General features: G+C 44.9%; 1 protein-coding gene across 2 annotated transcripts in view; it reads right to left on the bottom strand.

Annotated features, from left to right (window-relative positions):
• TP53I11 (tumor protein p53 inducible protein 11) overlaps window positions 1–17,979 on the bottom strand; it is a 56,283-nt gene that overhangs the window by 2,656 nt on the left and 35,648 nt on the right. For both annotated transcript variants that reach the window (XM_073578577.1, XM_073578578.1), the window contains 5 exons: window positions 6,935–7,104; window positions 5,408–5,466; window positions 3,542–3,590; window positions 462–558; window positions 282–383 (listed from right to left, as the gene is read on the bottom strand). In XM_073578577.1, the coding sequence (XP_073434678.1) occupies window positions 282–383; window positions 462–558; window positions 3,542–3,590; window positions 5,408–5,466; window positions 6,935–7,063 (436 nt within the window). In that variant the 5' untranslated portion in view covers window positions 7,064–7,104. The remainder of the gene's footprint in view (window positions 1–281; window positions 384–461; window positions 559–3,541; window positions 3,591–5,407; window positions 5,467–6,934; window positions 7,105–17,979) is intronic.

Below are 17,979 nucleotides of genomic sequence, written 5' to 3' on the forward strand. Positions count from 1 at the left end.
ATACGTTGCCACCCAGTGGCTGTGATGGGAGCTGCAGCCTGGTGCTTTTGTGGCGTTATCAATGAAATTTGTTGTAAGGAAACAATGTAAATATCTGTACCCGGCGTAAAAAAAAATATTTAACAATGGTTTATTGCCCCCTCCCTATTATAAGAGTAGCAGGAGCCCAGAGGAAAAAAAAAAAAGAGAATCTGTTTCCCCCAAAACCAGCGCCCCTCATTTCCGCAGGCCATGTCTGGTACTGCAGCGTGATTGGATTCATTCATGACACGAACACTCACCAATGAGCTGTATACTGAGATAGCAGGCTTCCGTCAGCAGTGTCCATCGGATGATCACCTTTTCTGCCGTGTACATAGAATTCCATATAATTAATGAGATACCTGCAAAAGACGCAGGGAGGCCGTCAGCGACCGCAAAGCGGACTATTATAACCATTATAATCTCCGGCAGACACTCACTGAATAGCGCGCCGCCGTACAGACGCGTAGAGGTTTTACTGCTCACACCGCCCTTATCAAAGACCGCTTCATACAGCTGATCCGGGAAGGCGAGAGCCTGCAGGGCGGAAAAAAAGATAAAAAAGTCAGTCCGATTGTAGGAAGGGAAGGGGGGGGGGGAGGTGGGATTTTGGCTTATTTTCATAATGTCATAAATATACTGTAACTGTCTGTACCTTTTCCTTGTTGTTGAAATTGTTAAATTAATAAAAATAGTTTAAAAAAAAAAAAAGGTCAGTCTAGGGGGTGTGATGACTTTTGCACAATCTTTGGGGGCACGTCTATTCATTGCACAGACCAACAGTTGGTGGAGGTAGAATTACAGGCAAAGCAATGCCCCGTGGGAAAAAGGAATGCAAATTAGCTCCTCTCCAGGAGGAAGAAAGGTGGCTCTCTAGTGCCACCTGGTGGAAGTATCCAACCTAGATTGATGTCCAGCTGGGATAAAGCTCTGCAGGTTTGATGCAAGGCAGGTCAGACATGGACTTACAGCTGCTTCCAACTGGTGGCGCTAGAGAGGCAACTCCTGGAGGAGAGCTAGTCTGCTACTCTGTTACCGTGCAATCAAATATCTTTTAATGCAATATTAACACGTCCTAAACTGTCCGATTATTGGGCATGTCGGATTAGCAGACGTTGACTGCTCCCCGCAAGATCTATACACTCCTCTCCTGAAATACTCTGTGCTGCATAAAACCCCACTTCTACTGATGCCTCCATTCCTCCCCAACTTGCATGGTGACAAATCCTAATATTACTCTGAAATACTCTCCATATCAATAACCTGGATGCATCTCATACCCAGCTGCACATCAATCCCTTACCCACGCCCAGCCTCATGCTATAAGCAGCCACGACGTACTGACACAAAGTACAGGAACATCAGCCGTAAATAATTCACACGGCAGCAAATACGTCCAAAACGAGGAGTGTAAATAACACATGCGAAGGACGGCACTATGTGTTCAGGGGAAATAGACCACAGGGGGCGCCACTTCATGAACACAGCTGCAGAATTTAAATAGTTAAATAATACCCAAAAATCCCTGGGCTGGATCGCCACTGATCTGCGTCAACAAATATTGGCGGCAGAGGTCATTCAAGTCAAGTAAAGATCTCCGCCTGCTGTCAGGAGCAGACAGCCGATAGATCTGTGAAGATTCCGTTGATACTTTGTTACAATTGTGTTGTGTAAACAGTCCGGATTCCAGACTGATACATTGTAGCAAACAAGAGATCTGTTTATCATAGAGGATTGCCCACAATGGATATGATGGGAACCAACCCCGAACTATGAGAAGTACTAAACCTGAAGAGCTCAGCGCTTGAATGACCGCAGGAAGACCTCGAAAAGCAGATGACAAAGTTGTCTCATCATGTAATGAGGGGCTCGGCTGACCCCACATAGAGACTCTCACCTCTTAGGGTATGTGCACACGTTGAGGATTTGGTCCTGCGGATCTGCAGGCGTTTCCATGCGGTGTACAGTACCATGTAAACCTATGGAAAACCAAATCCACTGTGCACATGCTGCGGAAAATTCCACGCAGATTTGCAGCAGTTTATTTTCCGCAGCATGTCATGTGCGGATTCCGCAGCGTTCTTACACCTCTTCCATTATAGGAATCCGCAGGTGTAAAAACGCAGGTGAAATCCGCACAAAATCTGCACTAAATCCGCATTTAACCTGCGGATTTAGCAAAATCTGTGCGGAAAAATCGGCAGCCAAATCCGCAACGTGTGCACATACCCTTAAGTCAGACGTGCAGTTTAAGATGGAGTGTCGGGGGATCGGACAGGGTCGGATGCGACACCCCACCATCGAGGCTTAGACGCCTAAGACGCGGCACGTATCCAGGCAGGATGGTGATCTACGTGAATTATTCAGCACAACCGATGGCCCCGGCTCCAAACACCACACTCGAGTGCCATCTAGCTCCCACAGCGGCAGAAACCCAGCTCTCCAAAGATCCTGACTGCAGCAGTAAGGAAGCGAGGGAAGGAGAACTTGGGTGATCGCCTGCCCACGACAGATAAGAAAAGTTCCTGGTTATGTTCGGCTCAATAGAAGACCGACTCAACCTACATTCATCCAAAGTCAGAGGCACAAAGTAAGTGCCCCCCCCTCCCCTCCCCAGCGCGGCGCGATCACATTTACAAAGGGCTTTTTACTATAAAGGCCTCTGTGATAAGAGGAAGGTGGGGGGGGGCGGCGGCCGAGAATGTGGAGACTCATCACAAGCTCTTTATGGAACAGAACAAAAAAAAAAAAACACACAAGGATGAAAAACCTTCATAAAGATAAAACTGAAGCATCTGAGAAAGAAAACGTATCAAAAAGGAGCATTAACCAGCAGGAGAGGCGGAAAAAGATGAGCGCAAAGTCTGCAGCGGATAGAGAAGATGGAAATATCTGCCCAGAGGACGACATTCATCCACTCTCTGCCCTTAGAGGGGGCACTGCTGGATATTGCACATCGCCACTGGCTGTTTGCCCTCTTCACTGCTGGCAGCTTCTTAGCTCTGCTACATAAATGCAAGTTACAGAACTTGTGTTAATAAGCAGCAGCTAATCTGAAGCAAAGCTGCAGTGTAAAGCATGGTGATGAGGAATTAAGACATGTAAGCTTTGTCACACAAATGAGGCTGTCAAGTTTGGATTGCAAAACCTGTGTGAATCATGCCTAATGAGAAGCTTAGACTTTTTTTTTTTTTTTTGTCCCCCATGCTTTACACTGCAGCTCTGCTTCTTCAGATTGCCCAATGGTTATTAGACCAAATTCTGCAGAAAGTCAGTGTACTGAGAGAGGATTACCTTTACAAAAAGAGGTCTACGGTAAAAATTTTTTTATCCTTAGAAACAACTCCACTTCTTTATCAAAGGTGGTGACTGGTATTGCAGCTGACCCAATTTAAATTTTGGCAGCTTTAGGTGTGACACAAAGAAGTACATTAGTAAATTGATTTGTAGTACTGGTAAAAGGCTTGCAATGTTAGCCTAAAAAAAAAAAAAAAAATCACTGGAGAGAATCAAAACTTACCATTACGGCAATTCCTGTGAACATCACCGCAGAGAGGAACTGCCATACTCTGGAATGGAAATGAATCCAAATGACAATCACATTGTATCACGTCACAAACTCATTACCCCACTGCCAGGGGCTTAATTTTAGGAAATTATAGTAACATATGCAATGCCAATTCTGGCCACCAGGTGGCAGCGTATATACATTATATATTGTATAGGTTTAGTGCATTCTGCAAAAACTTCTAAAGAGAACTTGTGATTCTGATAGGACAGATCCGAAAATGCCGCGGGCTGGAGGGACCCAACTACAAAACATTACTATTCCAGACTGTGCATCGTTTCTGGGTTCTGCAAAGGATCCATGATATAGATAAGACTTTCCTGTAATGTGACATAACATTACAATTTATAGAGGAGCCCCCGTAGTATATGAATCAGGCCTTACATAATAGATCACAGAGCTTTCAAAAGGACTCGTATTGGATAGAAATAGCAGAGAGCTTGTTATTCATCCAAGTCTGAGCGCAGAATACACTGCGTCCCTACAGAACTTCATAAACGGCTTCTAAATTCTGCATAGTGGACTCCCAACTCATCTCACTATAGGGGATGACCAGTTTAGAAGGAGTTAATCGTGGGGGGTGGGTGGGAGTAGTTCCAACATTCAGGACCTTAAAGGCCATGTACAAAAAGTTACAGAATTGTTTTCCTATTGTCTATTTGTTGCCTATTTGCAAAGTTAAGCAACTTTCTAAATATTCTTCATTATACATTTTCTACCACCTGTAAGTCCTTTATCTGGCTGAGCGCTATGCAAAAAAGTTACAAATCCCTGAAAGTCCATGCTTTTGAGTTACTTTGCTTCCCTGCTCACTTCACTTCCTTCAGTATCAGACACAGCTAAAAAGAAGATTGTACTCCATCTGCAGTGGAGAGGGGAGAAAGTATTCAGGGAGGGTAGAGAAATCAGATTGCAGACAAGGAGAAAAGCACATGAATAGGAAATAAGTGCAGGATAGAAGCTGGGCTGATAGAGGAGCTAGTGAAGAGAGCAGCACCCACCGCCAACATCCAGCCTATATTACTGAGAGAAACACTCCTACAAGGGGACAGTCTGATACAGTTTGAAACTTAGATCAGGCTGCAAAGGGTCTGAAAATGAATGAAACTGAGTGATACTTAGTGTAATTTTATTACCTAACCTATATACAAATACATATATTTTTCTCATGTCAAAAGGTGTCCATAGCGTTTCATTTATCAGGAAGAAAGGAACATCGGTAGAAAGATCTTTTTATTCTTGAAGAACTTGCACAAGCGACGTAACAGATTGTCCATTAATCTCATTTGGAACTGTGTAATACAGACTTTCTCCTGTGGTGGCGCTAGAGGGAAATTTGAAACTTGCTACCAAATCGCATCACAGGTGATACCTGGGGGGGGTCCCAGCAGGGCGACATCCAGACATTGCGTATCATAAACGGACCCTTCCCACTAAATGCACAATTTCATTAAGATTTTAAAGGTTTCACTTCCACATTGGGAGGTAAGCGGTGCCAATGAGTAGGACAGGTGCACAATACCTGCGGCCATGCACCTGTCTAGGTAAAGTCATCAGAGCCGCTCACTCCCTTTAAGGATCGGCCATTTCCCTGAGAACACTTCGCTTTAATTCTATTTTTTTTTTTATGAAGAATTTTTGCACATAGAGATGACCATGAGTTAGTTTGCGCGTTACGGTCGAAATTCCGCAACAGAACTGACAAGCTGCAGATCAATGAACACTTATCTGCTACTTTAATCCACCGTGGATTCCACCTGCGCAAATCTAATATCTCCACCATGTGTGAATTCGGCCCAGACCTGACCAAGATCTTACCTTAGACCCAGGGGTTCCCGTACAGCAAATTTGATTTCATTCCCTAGAACTTGGCTGATCTGTCGATGAAAGAGAAAGGGTTACATTTCCATCCTAATAAATAAAACCCTACAAGTGGGGCAATAAGGTCAGTTATTACAGGCATCATCATCATTAGCCCAGGATCCGGATTTGCAGCCTCTTCAGCCTCTCAAGCATCACAAATGATTTTAATCACCGCACGGAAAGCCTCGGCAAGTAGCGAGCAGGCGCTTCATCGTAATGCAAAAGGAGTTTTATTTTAGAGACTGCACAAAATAAATACTTAATGCAGTAATTATGAGCCTGCCAGGGTACTTACACTGAAGCTGAGGGGGGAAAAGAGAGGGGAGATGGCGCCTGGACGCCTTAAGGGGTTAAGATAAATGCCAGTGATGGAATTCATTCCGACAGCGTCTGATGAGATCCAGAGGAAGAAGGCAGCGGCGGAGATGAGCGTGAGGAACGTAACAGGAGAATGGCACCGAAGCGGAAAATCCTCAGCGCAAAGGCCGTCAGAAGAGAGGATCGGGGTGATTAGAGGGGCTAGACAAAAGACTAATGTAGAACAAGGGTTGGGGGTAGAAGAACCCACGCCAAGACTGTGCCAACCGTCTCCGACAGCTGTAAGGATTAATAAGGAACCGATGAGTAAACTTGGCGCCAACAGCGACTTAAAGAGGCAGAACACACTTCCTTATAAAAGTCACTAGATTTACAGAGAGGTCACCACAATTTCATCAGCTGATCCCAAATCACATTCACCAACATGGAGATCATGGCCAGTTGCGACTCCCTGGCAGATTAGTTTGCTCCTCTCTAGTGGCAGGGGGCAGTCGGGATTGGCATATACGTTTGATGACAAGTTCATATCCTAACTGTGCAGACGTAAAATTTTTCAGAACGGTCATTACATCGACGACGACTTTTTTTTTACCCTATGTGTATAATGAAGTCTATAGACAAGACACAAGAAAAAAAAAAGTGAACTCCTTTGACTCCCATAGACACAACCAACCAAAGCAATGTTTATGGTCAGAGTGTGATGTCTTCTGGGAAATATTGAAAACAGATGTCAGCAAGTGTAACATGTATGCAAGTATAATGGATGACACTCCTCAAAGGGGAATTGTCTGTGGACTTATTAAATGTCTCCCAAAGTGCCAAATTATTCACCAGCAGAAAGGAGGCAAATTTTTGCTCTACATTTCTCCCACTGCTCCCCTGAGCATTCTGCTTCCTCCACCCCCACTCCGCCATATGGGTTCTGAGATATGAACCCTTTTATTTGCTTTTTATGGTCTTTATCAAGGGGCTGTGTCTCATAGGGTAATTATGCAGAACATCCTAAAGGACTGCCCCAGAGGATCCTGGAAGACACACCCCACTGTAATGACTATAAACATTGGCACTAAATATTCTGCTGATGATTAACTCCTTTAAACATAGGTTAGCTATTTTCAAAACAAATACCTACCTGCACCTCCATTTATACACACGATCACTCACCTTAGACCTGTGCACCTCTCCATCATCATCCTCCCCTCCCACACCGAGAATCTTGCGTGTCTTCAGCCGGCTCACGAGATCGCTCTGGCTGTGCTTTTTCATTAACGGTGGAGGAGATTTGGTCGCCATTGTGACGGCGCCGTCTGTCTCTCTTCGACCAGCAGTGAACCCTGAGGATGCACAAAATGATGGGAGGTCAGAAGAAATAACGAGACAATGCCATTAGAATGAAGTATCTATTGCCCTATTCCATTAATCCAGTAACTGACATTCAGGATGTCCCGCTAATCCGGCATGCAGCACGAATGGTCTCATTCTAGATCATCAAGAGTTTACTTAGTGGCCACATACTGGTGGGTGCACAGAGTCACTCAGGGTCCTGGTGCCCAAGCCCTGAAGGCTCAGTAGGACAATGACTTGCCAGATCTGGAGTATTGATGGTCTAGTAGGGCAACAACTTCACCTATAAAGCTTTCTCCATCACTCACCAGCTGCGGAAAATAACAGAAGTGTTTCCAGGTCAGAGATGCCGCCTGCACCAGTGACTGCAGGGGAAATACTGGGATTCTGAACATACCCAGTCCGAGCTATGTCTGTCTACAGATGAGAGAGGTAGAGAATAGATCACTGTATAACTAGGCATGATTACCATTCAGGAGTCTCGGAAAGCTGTGTGACAACCCTGGGTACAAGACTGGTCAGGTTGGTGGCCACCCAGCTTTCCCAATAGACAATTATACCAGTCCGAGCTATGTCTGTCTACAGATGAGAGAGGTAGAGAATAGATCACTCTATAACTAGGCATGATTACCATTCAGGAGTCTGGGAAAGCTGTGTGACAACCCTAGGTACATGGCTGGTCAGGTTGGTGGCCACCCAGCTTTCCCAATAGGCAATTATGCCGTCATACAGAAGTGAGAATTAGATACTATATAAATAGGTGGGATTACCATTCAGGAAGCTAGGAAAGCTGGATTTAAACTACCGTTGAACCTGTAAGAACAGCCCACCTTACAGCCACTTTTACCTTACTCTTGCACACAAAAAAAAAATCTCCCTACTTATGCAGTAATATGAACGTATAGGATTAATTGCTGAAAAAAATATGCCATTCAGTAGACCGGGAAAGTTGTGTGATATCTAGTGAAGTCAAATCATACAGCTTCACAAGGTCATGACCCAGCTCCACCAGATGCTAGGAAGTCATATCTGGCCAACTGTATAGAAGAACAGGGGGGTTACTGTGCAAGTAGGCAGAAAAAACTAGTGCAAGTTATGAAAAGCCGCTCTGGCTGTGACTGGAGCTGCACTTTCTTCACATTCTGCATTATGAAGGGGATTCCTGAGACTTGTAGTGCTACAGAAGAGTTGGAGGTTAGGTCACAGTTTGTTACCAGCGCAGATTAGTCACATCCAACGCTGCTCTCAAAATCCAAACTGACTTACCTTTGCATAATCTGATCTGTGACCCATCAGTTCTGTTGTGGCACTACAAATATCAGGAATGCCTTAGACAATAATATGCAAGTTTCACTTTATCCAGCTTTAGTTGCTTGCAGCAAAATGTAAAGTTCGTGCTGCAGTCACATCCAAAGCTGCTCAAAATTCAACCCAACTAAACAATAAATTCCAGATTTTTCAAGAACGACGTGGAACGGAACCTACACGCCATGGTCTTCGGGATTCCTGAGACATGTAGTGCTACAGCAGCAGCATTAAAGGATAGATCATGGGCCTAATTTTACAGTGTAGATAAGTTAGGTTGCAATTTTGAAAAGCAGCTCTCGGTGTGACTAGAGCATAAGTTCCAGATTATACAGGAACGAGATGGAACTGGACATACCCGCCATGGTCTTATACATTTCTGTGCTTTGTAGTACTATGGTAGCACAGTTAAAAGGATACAGGGTGAAGCTCGAAAGCAGCTCTGGGTGTGCCTAGAGTAAAAATTCCAGATTTTGCAGAAAATAGAGAAAACTAAACTTGTTGTGCCATTTCTTCTGAGAGTTATAGTGCTACAGCTAGAAATGAGCCCCCCCCCCCTGATTGTGGAGTGTAGATAAGCAAAGGCAAATTTTAAAGGCAGCTCTGGATGTGACTAGAGTATAAAGATCAGAACACAGACTTGTATCAGTCAGTGGGAAGCGGGATGATGTGCACCGCCATGGGCACGATTTTGACTCCCATCAAGCATCTCTTACCTGCAATGAAGGTAAATACACCCCAGAAATGATGAAATATAATGTATATATCCTATAACCACCGTGTAACTTCTGCAGTTCAAACAGTCACTAAATATGTGACCCCCCACACACCCAGCGTGCCGCTTCATTTCCACACGTCTCCAAATTACACATAAGAATTTAATGGACACGTGTGCGGCGTGTGTCCGAGGAGGGCGGTGAAAGCCTAATTAGCAGCCCTGTAGTGAGCAGGATTTTTTACCCTTGGAATAAACATATTAGGCTGCACGCCGCGGCTCGCTCACCCCCGCATAGAGAGGCCAGCATTTGGCATAGTTCTGCAGAAAAGAATGCTGGCAAAGGGCCCTGACGGAAGGGACGTCTGCTGGCATCAATGCTCACTGTATAAGAGCCAACATAGAGTTAGTAACGCTGTGCACCCACAGGAGACAAGAACTGCTAGGAGCGCCATTAAAGAAAGAGGATGAAAAAATGTGGAAAATATATATTTTATAAGGCAAATACATGCATGTCTTGTTTTTAAGTTTTCTGCTTGCTGTCAGTGAATGTTCACATGAAGAAAATTACTAATTTTGCTCACAGATTAAAGGATTATTACAAGGTTTGCAAATATATTGTGAGCACTCAGTCTACATAGAGGATGCAGGAGCAGACTACGTCTAAGTGCATCATATAAGTGTGGAGCTATGAATTCGACCAGAATTGAACCAGAAGGGAACTGAAAATAACTGTATGCATAGTCACTGTTAACAATGTTTCTGTTTGTTTTCACTCTCACCTCTATAGTCCTACACTTTTTACTAACCCCTCTAATGCTGACACCTAGTAAACTGGTCATCTCTCCCTCCATCCTAACCATACATCTCACCTTCTCCTCAGATCTGTTACTCAACATACAATCCTCTGTCTCCAAAATCAGACAGCCACGTCACGCCCTCTTCTCCTGCTCCCACCTACTAACACTTTCTCGGCTCCTCCTCACTGCCGATGATAGCTCTCCTAAATCCAGGTCCTCCTCACCACAGTCACTTCTACCTCTTATCCACGATCGATTGCAAATGTCCACAACACTTCTAACCTCACACCCATTCGCCCAGTGCCCGCTTTCCATGTCCCACTAACAGGAGCTCTATGGGACGCTCACTCTGTCTGCAAAAAAACTTTCCTACATCTATGATCTTTCCTTCTTCGTCATCAGCTGCACTTTCGTATGGTGGATACCACCATTCCCACACCCCGCTCCAGCCGCAAGGATGGCGCAGGACTTGGTTTTCTCCTGTCAGATTCCTGCTTCTTAACCCAAATCCCACTGCCACCCTCCATTACTCGCCCTTCTTTCGAGAAGCACTGTGTCCGCATCTACTCCCCCACCACCTTCTTCGACCACTTCACCACGTGGCTACTTCATGTCCTTTCTGCTGAAATCCTTACTATCGTTATGTGCAACTTCAACATTCCCATTGATACTTCCCACTCCGTTGTCTCTAAGCTTCTATCACTTCCTCCTTCGGCCTTGCTCAATGATCTTTTGCAGGCACTCACAAAAATGGCCACACACTGGACCTCATCTTCACCCGTCTCTACTCCCTATCTAACCTCTCTAACTCACCTCTGCCTCTTTCTGACCACAACCTACTCACATGCTCTTCCCCATCTTCTAGAAGTCCACAAACCTAACTCAACAAGTTTGCACACCCTCGCAGAAATCTCAAATACCTCTATCTACACTCTCTGAATCCTTTCTCCCTCTTGCAGACATAGGTTCCTTTCATGATACAGATGCTGTCACTTTATATAACACCACAACAGCTGCAGATCTCAAATACGTCACCCCTCACACATACCAAAGCACGCACAAACAGGCAACCTTAGCAAACCAGCCTGACTAAAGAACTGAAGCAGGCTTCCAGGGTTGCTGAGCAGAGATGGAAAAGATCCCACTCCAACGAGCACATCATCAGATTCAAGCAGTCCTTCACTACTTTCAAGTCTGCACTTACTGCAGCAAAAACAAAAAAAACAAAAAAAACAAAACTTTTCATCCCTCATCTCCTCCCTGTCTCACAATCCTAAACAGTTATTCAACACCTTCAATTCTCTGCTACGTCCCCCACCACCTCCTCCCTCTCATCTCATCTGAAGACTTTGATATTAGACAAAGCTTTTGCCTAAAACCCTCACAGCCTCTCCTCCTAACTACTCAGCCCTCATCCTCCAAAACTGGCGTTTCCGCCATTCCAGAAGATCAACTTTCCTCTTATTGCTCTAAATCACATCTCACCACCTGTGAACTTGACACAATACCATCCCAACACAGTCTTCATCCCAACCCTAACCCATCTCTTCAACTGGTCATTAAGAACCGATGTCTCCTCCTCATGCTTCAAACATGCCTCGATCACATGCATCCTCGAAAAACACTCCCTTGACTCATCCTCTGTATCTAGCCATTGCCCCATATCACTTCTCCCCAATCCCGCAGAACTACTGGGAACACGTCCACTTTGAACTGTCCTCCCACCTCTCCTCTTGCTCCCTCCCTTTACGCTTTCAATCTGACTGAAACTGCCCTAACTAAAGTCACCAATGACCTAACCATCAAATCAAAGCGACACTACTCTGTCCTCCTCCTCCTGGACCTGTCCTCTGCCTTTGACACAGTGGACCATTCCCTTTTACTACAGACCCTCTCATCCCTCGGCATCACAGACTTGGCCCTATCTTGGATCTCCTCATATCTAACAAACCGGACATTCAGCGTCTCCCACTCACACACCACCTCCTCACCTCGCCCCCTATCTGTCAGAGTCCCACAAGGTTCAGTCCTAGAGCCCCTGCTCTACTCCATTTACACCTTTGGCCTGGGACAGCTCATAGAATCTCATGGCTTTCAGTATCATCTCTATGCTGATGACACACAGATCTACATCTCTGGACCGGATATCACCTCCCTACTAACCAGAATCCCACAATGTCTGTCCGCTATTTCATCCTTCTTCTCCGCTATATTTCTTAAACTTAACATGGAAAAAACAGAAATTTTCCACCATCTCATTCAACCCCCCCAACAGACCTATCCATCAAAGTAAATGGCTTTCCACTCTCCCCAGTCCCGCAAGCTTGCTGCCTCTGTGCAACCCTGGACTCTGATATCTCCTTCAAAACACACATTGAAGCCCTTTCCACTTCAGGGAGATATCTTCAAGTTGGCTGGATCAGCACATTCCCCAACCAAGAATTTGAAAAATACACTAATGCATACTCTCATCATTTCTCACCTCGCCTACTGCAACCTCCTGCTCTGTGACCTCCTCTCTCACACTCTCACACCCCTCCAATCTATTCTAAACTCTGCTGCCCGACCAATCCACCTGTCCTCTCGCTATTCCCCAGCCTCTCCCCTCTGTCAATCCCTGCACTGGCTTCCTATTACCAAAAGACTCCAGTTCAAAACCCTAACCATGACATACAAAGCCATCCACAACCCGAGTCCTCCATATATCTGTGACCACGTCTCCTGGTACTTACCTACATGCAACCAACCTCCGATCCACACAAGATCTCCTTCTGTACTTCCCTCGTATCTCCTCTTCCCACAATGACATACAAGATTTCTCCCGCGCATCCCCCTACTCTGGAACTCTCTACCCCAATACATCAGACTCTCGCCTACAATGGAATCCTTCAAAGAGAACCTGAAGACCGACCTCTTCCTACAACTTGCAGTAACCACCGATCCACCAAACCGCTGCACGACCAGCTCTACCCTCGCCTACTGTATCCTCACCCATCCCTTGTAGATTGTGAGCCCTCGCGGGCAGGGGCCTCTCTCCTCCTGTACAGTCAGGTTTTTTTTTTATCATTATGTATACCCCTTTCACATGTAAAGCGCCATGGAATAATAATAATAATGAATCAGTAGCCATGATTCTAGTCCGTTCACCAATACACTGTGACAAACTGCAGCGGTGTTAAGTTTCTATCCTCATGAAGGCAACATCAAAAAGGGGTTTTTCACCTTTAGCAAACCGGACCTCAAACGCCTACAGGCATGCACCTCCCCCTCCCGCGCTCCAGCCTCTTCTCTGGTTTTTGTGTTTTGGCTGGAGCAGTGACATCAACATTGCATATTACTCCTGCAGCCAATCACTGAGCTCAGTTGCTCTGATGTCGATAAACTCAGCGATTGGCTGCAGCGGTGATGTGCATTGTAAGCCGCTGCTTTTCCTATACTCTTAGACGATAATATAGGGAAAGGAGATCCAGGACTGAACAGGTTAAAGTTCTTTAAACCATCAAAAATTTACCGCGCACAAGAGCCGCCAACAGCTGAATGTCGCAGCCGCCGTCGCCGCGGCTAAAAAAAGCAACCACTTAATTAAGTCTTTAATTACTTTTCTCCATATCCCCCCCATCTCCCGGCGGGCGCCGAGCCCGGCTAATTGCCGATCAGGTTTCTACCTGCTCACCTTAAAGAGACGCCTTTGGGTTCGTGCTAGAAAGAGCGCCAACTACATGCACAAAAGCCAGAACATGCGAACAATAAGTCTTTCATTCATAGAAATCTATATGTTCACGCTTTTGAGAGTCTTTCAACCTCCGCAGGTTTCCAAAGATGCTAAGCAGAAGAACTGAACATTTTCCAGGGGTTTTCCACTCTGAAGACACTTTATATTAGTTACAATACAAGACAATGAGAAGGTTCAAAAGACGCAAAGAAGACACCAAGGCGTCTATTGGAGCAAATTCACAATTTTATTTTGCTTTATAGTTGTTTTTTTCATAGTTTTTGTGTATCCAATTAATTCTTTTGTGCACTTTCCCCACCTCCATAAATACACAAACTTATTCCAAACTCTCCTATTCACCTCAAATGGAGATAGGCTGCAATTCCACACACAACCTGAAGAAAGGGGTGGCGACATTTCTAAAAGCAGGAATGTTCTTCTAAACCTACCCAACCCCTTTAAATAGATCAGACTAAAGTGTAAGGATGCAAATCCAGAGTACGTGCAGCCGCTTCTCCAGCTTCTCTTTTTTTTTTTTTTTTGGCAGCCACATACACGTGAGACACTGACATTTATGACCCATCCTAAATGACATTCTTACTACCCCTTTAACAGTGTTCAGTTTGCACAATTCACGGCATTTTTGGTAATAGTCTTCTGAATGCAGCTTTAGATGTAACTAGAGAAGAAAACCTGCAGCTGGGGATCCAGAAAGCTAAATATTTACAAAAATGGTCTATATTTTGATAAAAATATAAAGCAGCACTTTCCTACAGAGACATTTCCCCCACAACCCCCCCCCCTCCAAAGTATCTTCTCATCTCTCTCATCTCATCTTAGGAATCAGGGAAAATGTTTGCATGCAGTCCTAACAAGATAAACATGAACCAGGAAGCTCAGGATGAGCAGTGGCAGGATATAAAGACCACCCATAACAACAAAAGGGACTCCTTCAATCTGAAATTTCAACGAAAAAATATTGTCAGAGTGACGGGAGCGTGCAGTGGAAATCTCCAACACCGACAGACTGATTGACAGAAGCCTTCAGATTCCATCCTACCATTTTCCACCTGTGCAGATCTGAGAGATGCCGCCGCCACCGCCGTGTAATGGAAAAGATGCGATGACGGTAGCTCCAGATTCATTTTTCCTCCCCAGCACATGAGGTGACCGCACATCACTCACCACTCTCGGGATTTGGAAGCGAAGCCAAGAGCCATCTGTGACTGGACGCAGAGGCCCAAAACGCATAGACGAGAGCAAAAGAATGAAAAAAATAAAGTAAAAATATATCTAAAAAAATTTAAAAAAAAAGAAGACAATGCCAGCCGGGATTCACTGTGTGCACGCAGCTGTGTTCGGTACATACACAGAAGTATCTGCTGTAGAGCAGACTGCATCTCCACGGAACAGACTTGTTTCAGGTCCACATTAATCAACACAAGAAATAGAAAACTGTGTAAGACATCTTACAAGGGGTTGTCAGGTGAAAACGTATAGATTGGTGGGGGTCTGACCTCTGGGACGCACGGATGACACACTGATGGTAAACACTGATGACACCGGTACCATTTTTTTCACTTGCATGTATAAACACGGTCGTGTGAATGAGGCCCATGATGTAGTGAAGGACAGACGGGAAGGGAAACTAAAGAAATCTGTCAGACAATGAGAAGTCTTTGGAGTAAGGGGGGGGAAACATCCAAACTGAAGAAATTGTTCTGCACCTAAGTATAGACCTGTTTGCTTTACCCAGAAGTTGAACACGGTGAACTGCAGGGAACACAATTTATGCAGCGTGAACTAAACACTGATTCTTATATTGCCATCTGGGGAAAATAAAATGAAGATTGTAAATACAAAGCAACCCGTATAGAACGACGCAGACCTTCTCACTGGCTACAGAGTAACTTATTTTATAAAAGCACATACTTGCAAAGTGGGCAATAAAGGGTTTATTACTACTCTCTGTAGTTCAGAAGCGGACAGAACGACGATGCAGCCGGTCCACTATTCTGTACGAAGCATTATATGGGTCCATTAATCTGTATGGAGCATTATATGGGGCCCATTATCCTGTTCGAAGCATTGTATGGGGCCCATTATCCTGTACAGAGAATTATATGTGGTCCGTTATTCTGTATGGAACATTATATGGGGTCCATTATTCTGTATGGAGCATTATATGGGGCCCATTAACCTGTACGGAGCATTATATGGGGTCCATTATCCTGTACGGAGCATTATATGTGGCCGATTATCCTGTACGGAGAATTATATGGGGCCCATTATCCTGTACGGAGCATTATATGGGGTCCATTCTGTACGGAGAATTATATGGGGCCCATTATCCTGTACGAAGCATTATATGGGGCCTATTATTCTGTATGGAGAATATTGTGGGCAGCACAGTGTCTCAGTGGTTAGCACTGCCACCTTGCAGTGCTGGAGTCCTGGGTCCAAATCCCACCAAGGACAACATCTGCAAGGAGTTTGTATGTTCTCCCCGTGTTTGCGTGGGTTAACTCCAGGTTCTCTGGTTTCCTCCGACATTCCAAAGACCTACTGATTGGGGCTCACAGTCTAAATTCCCTATGTGGACAGCGATGATAATGTGTGCAAACTGTAAAGTGCTACAGAATATGTTGGCTCTATATAAATAATTATTATTACATGAGACCCATTATACTGTATAGACATTATATGGGGTTCATTCTGTATGGAGCATGAAAGGGTTGTTAAGAAAAGGCCATTCAATAATGTGGGGGAGATTCACAAGGAGTGGGCTGCTGCTGGAGTCAAGAGCCACCACACACAGACGTATCCAGGACATGGCTACAAGTGTCACATTCCTTGTGTCAGCCACTCATGACTAATAGACAACGCCAGAAGCGTCTCACCTGGGCCAAGGAGAAGAAGAACCGGACTGTTGTCAGTGGTCCAAGGTGTTGTTTTCAGATGAAAGTAAATTTTGCATTTTGTTTGGAAATCAAGGTGCCAGAGTCTGGAGGAAGAGTGGAGAGGCCACAATCCAAGCTGCTGGAGGTCTAGTGTGAAGTCTCCACAATCAGTGATGGTTTGGGGAGCCGTGTCATCTGCTGGTGTAGGTCCACTGTGCTTTATCAAGACCAAAGTCAGCGCAGCCGTCTTCAAGGACATTTTATAGCACTTCATGTTTCCCTCTGCCGACAAGCTTTTTGGAGATGGAAATGTCATTCTCCAGTAGGACTTGGCCCCTGTCCACACTGCCAAAAGTACCAATACCTGGTGTAAAGACAACAGTACCACTGTGCTTGATTGGCAGCAAACTCGCCTGACCTTAACCCCATAGAGAATCTATGGAGCATTGTCAAGAAGATGAGAGACACCAGACCCAACAATGCAGACGAGATGAAGGCTGCTATCAAAGCAACCTGGGCTTCCATAACCCCTCAGCAGTGCCACAGGCTGATCGCCTCCATGCCACGCCGCATTGATGCAGTAATTGATGCCAATGGAGCCCCGACCAAGTACTGAGGGCATTTACTGATCATACATTTCAGGAGGACAACATTTCAGATTTTACAATCATTTTTCAAGCTGGGGTTATAAAGTATTCTAATTTACTGAGATAATGACTTTTGGGTTTTCATTGGCTGTAAGCCATAATCATCAACATTACCAGAAATAAACACGTGGAATAGATCACTCTGTGTGTAATGACTCTATAGAATAGAGGAGAGTCACTTTTTGTATTGAAGAACTGAAATAAATTCACTTTTTGACGATATTCTAATTTTGGGCCAAAACAGAACTTTTCTATGGGCCCTGTTATCGCTATTTACGCCCCTGCTTTCAGGTCAGTGATAATGAGGACAATCTGGCTGGTTGTTCAGAGACAGAGGCTCCGGGGGTCCCACGGCCAGATTGTCCTCATCATAAGCGGCATGCCAGGCAGGGAGAGGGGTCCAGACACATTTCTTGCAGAAGGGCCCCAAGCTGTCAGTGTCCGCCACTGCTGTAATTTGTTCCTTATTGTCACTTTTGCTCCACATTTCTATTCGCAGAGACTTCCCTCATTTCTCTTGCAGTTTCAGACGAATGGTCTATTTGTTATTAAAACTGCGCCACTCTTGTCCATGGAGGAGTCAGGTATTGCAGCTCAACTGATGGGTGCAAAAACTGCAATACCAGTTACCAACCCATAGAATGGCGCCATTTCTAGGAAGAATAAATAAAGATAATACAATATCACTGGTCGGTCTTTGAAAAAAAAAAAGGAGGGATCAGCATTTTCAAAAGGGAAATTAAAAGTCAAAGTCACAGATTAGTTATAGGGGGCAGGAGCAGCACC

Source organism: Dendrobates tinctorius, unplaced genomic scaffold (assembly GCF_039654945.1).
Source record: "Dendrobates tinctorius isolate UK_male_01 unplaced genomic scaffold, ASM3965494v1 ptg000059l, whole genome shotgun sequence".
Taxonomy (NCBI): domain Eukaryota; kingdom Metazoa; phylum Chordata; class Amphibia; order Anura; family Dendrobatidae; genus Dendrobates; species Dendrobates tinctorius.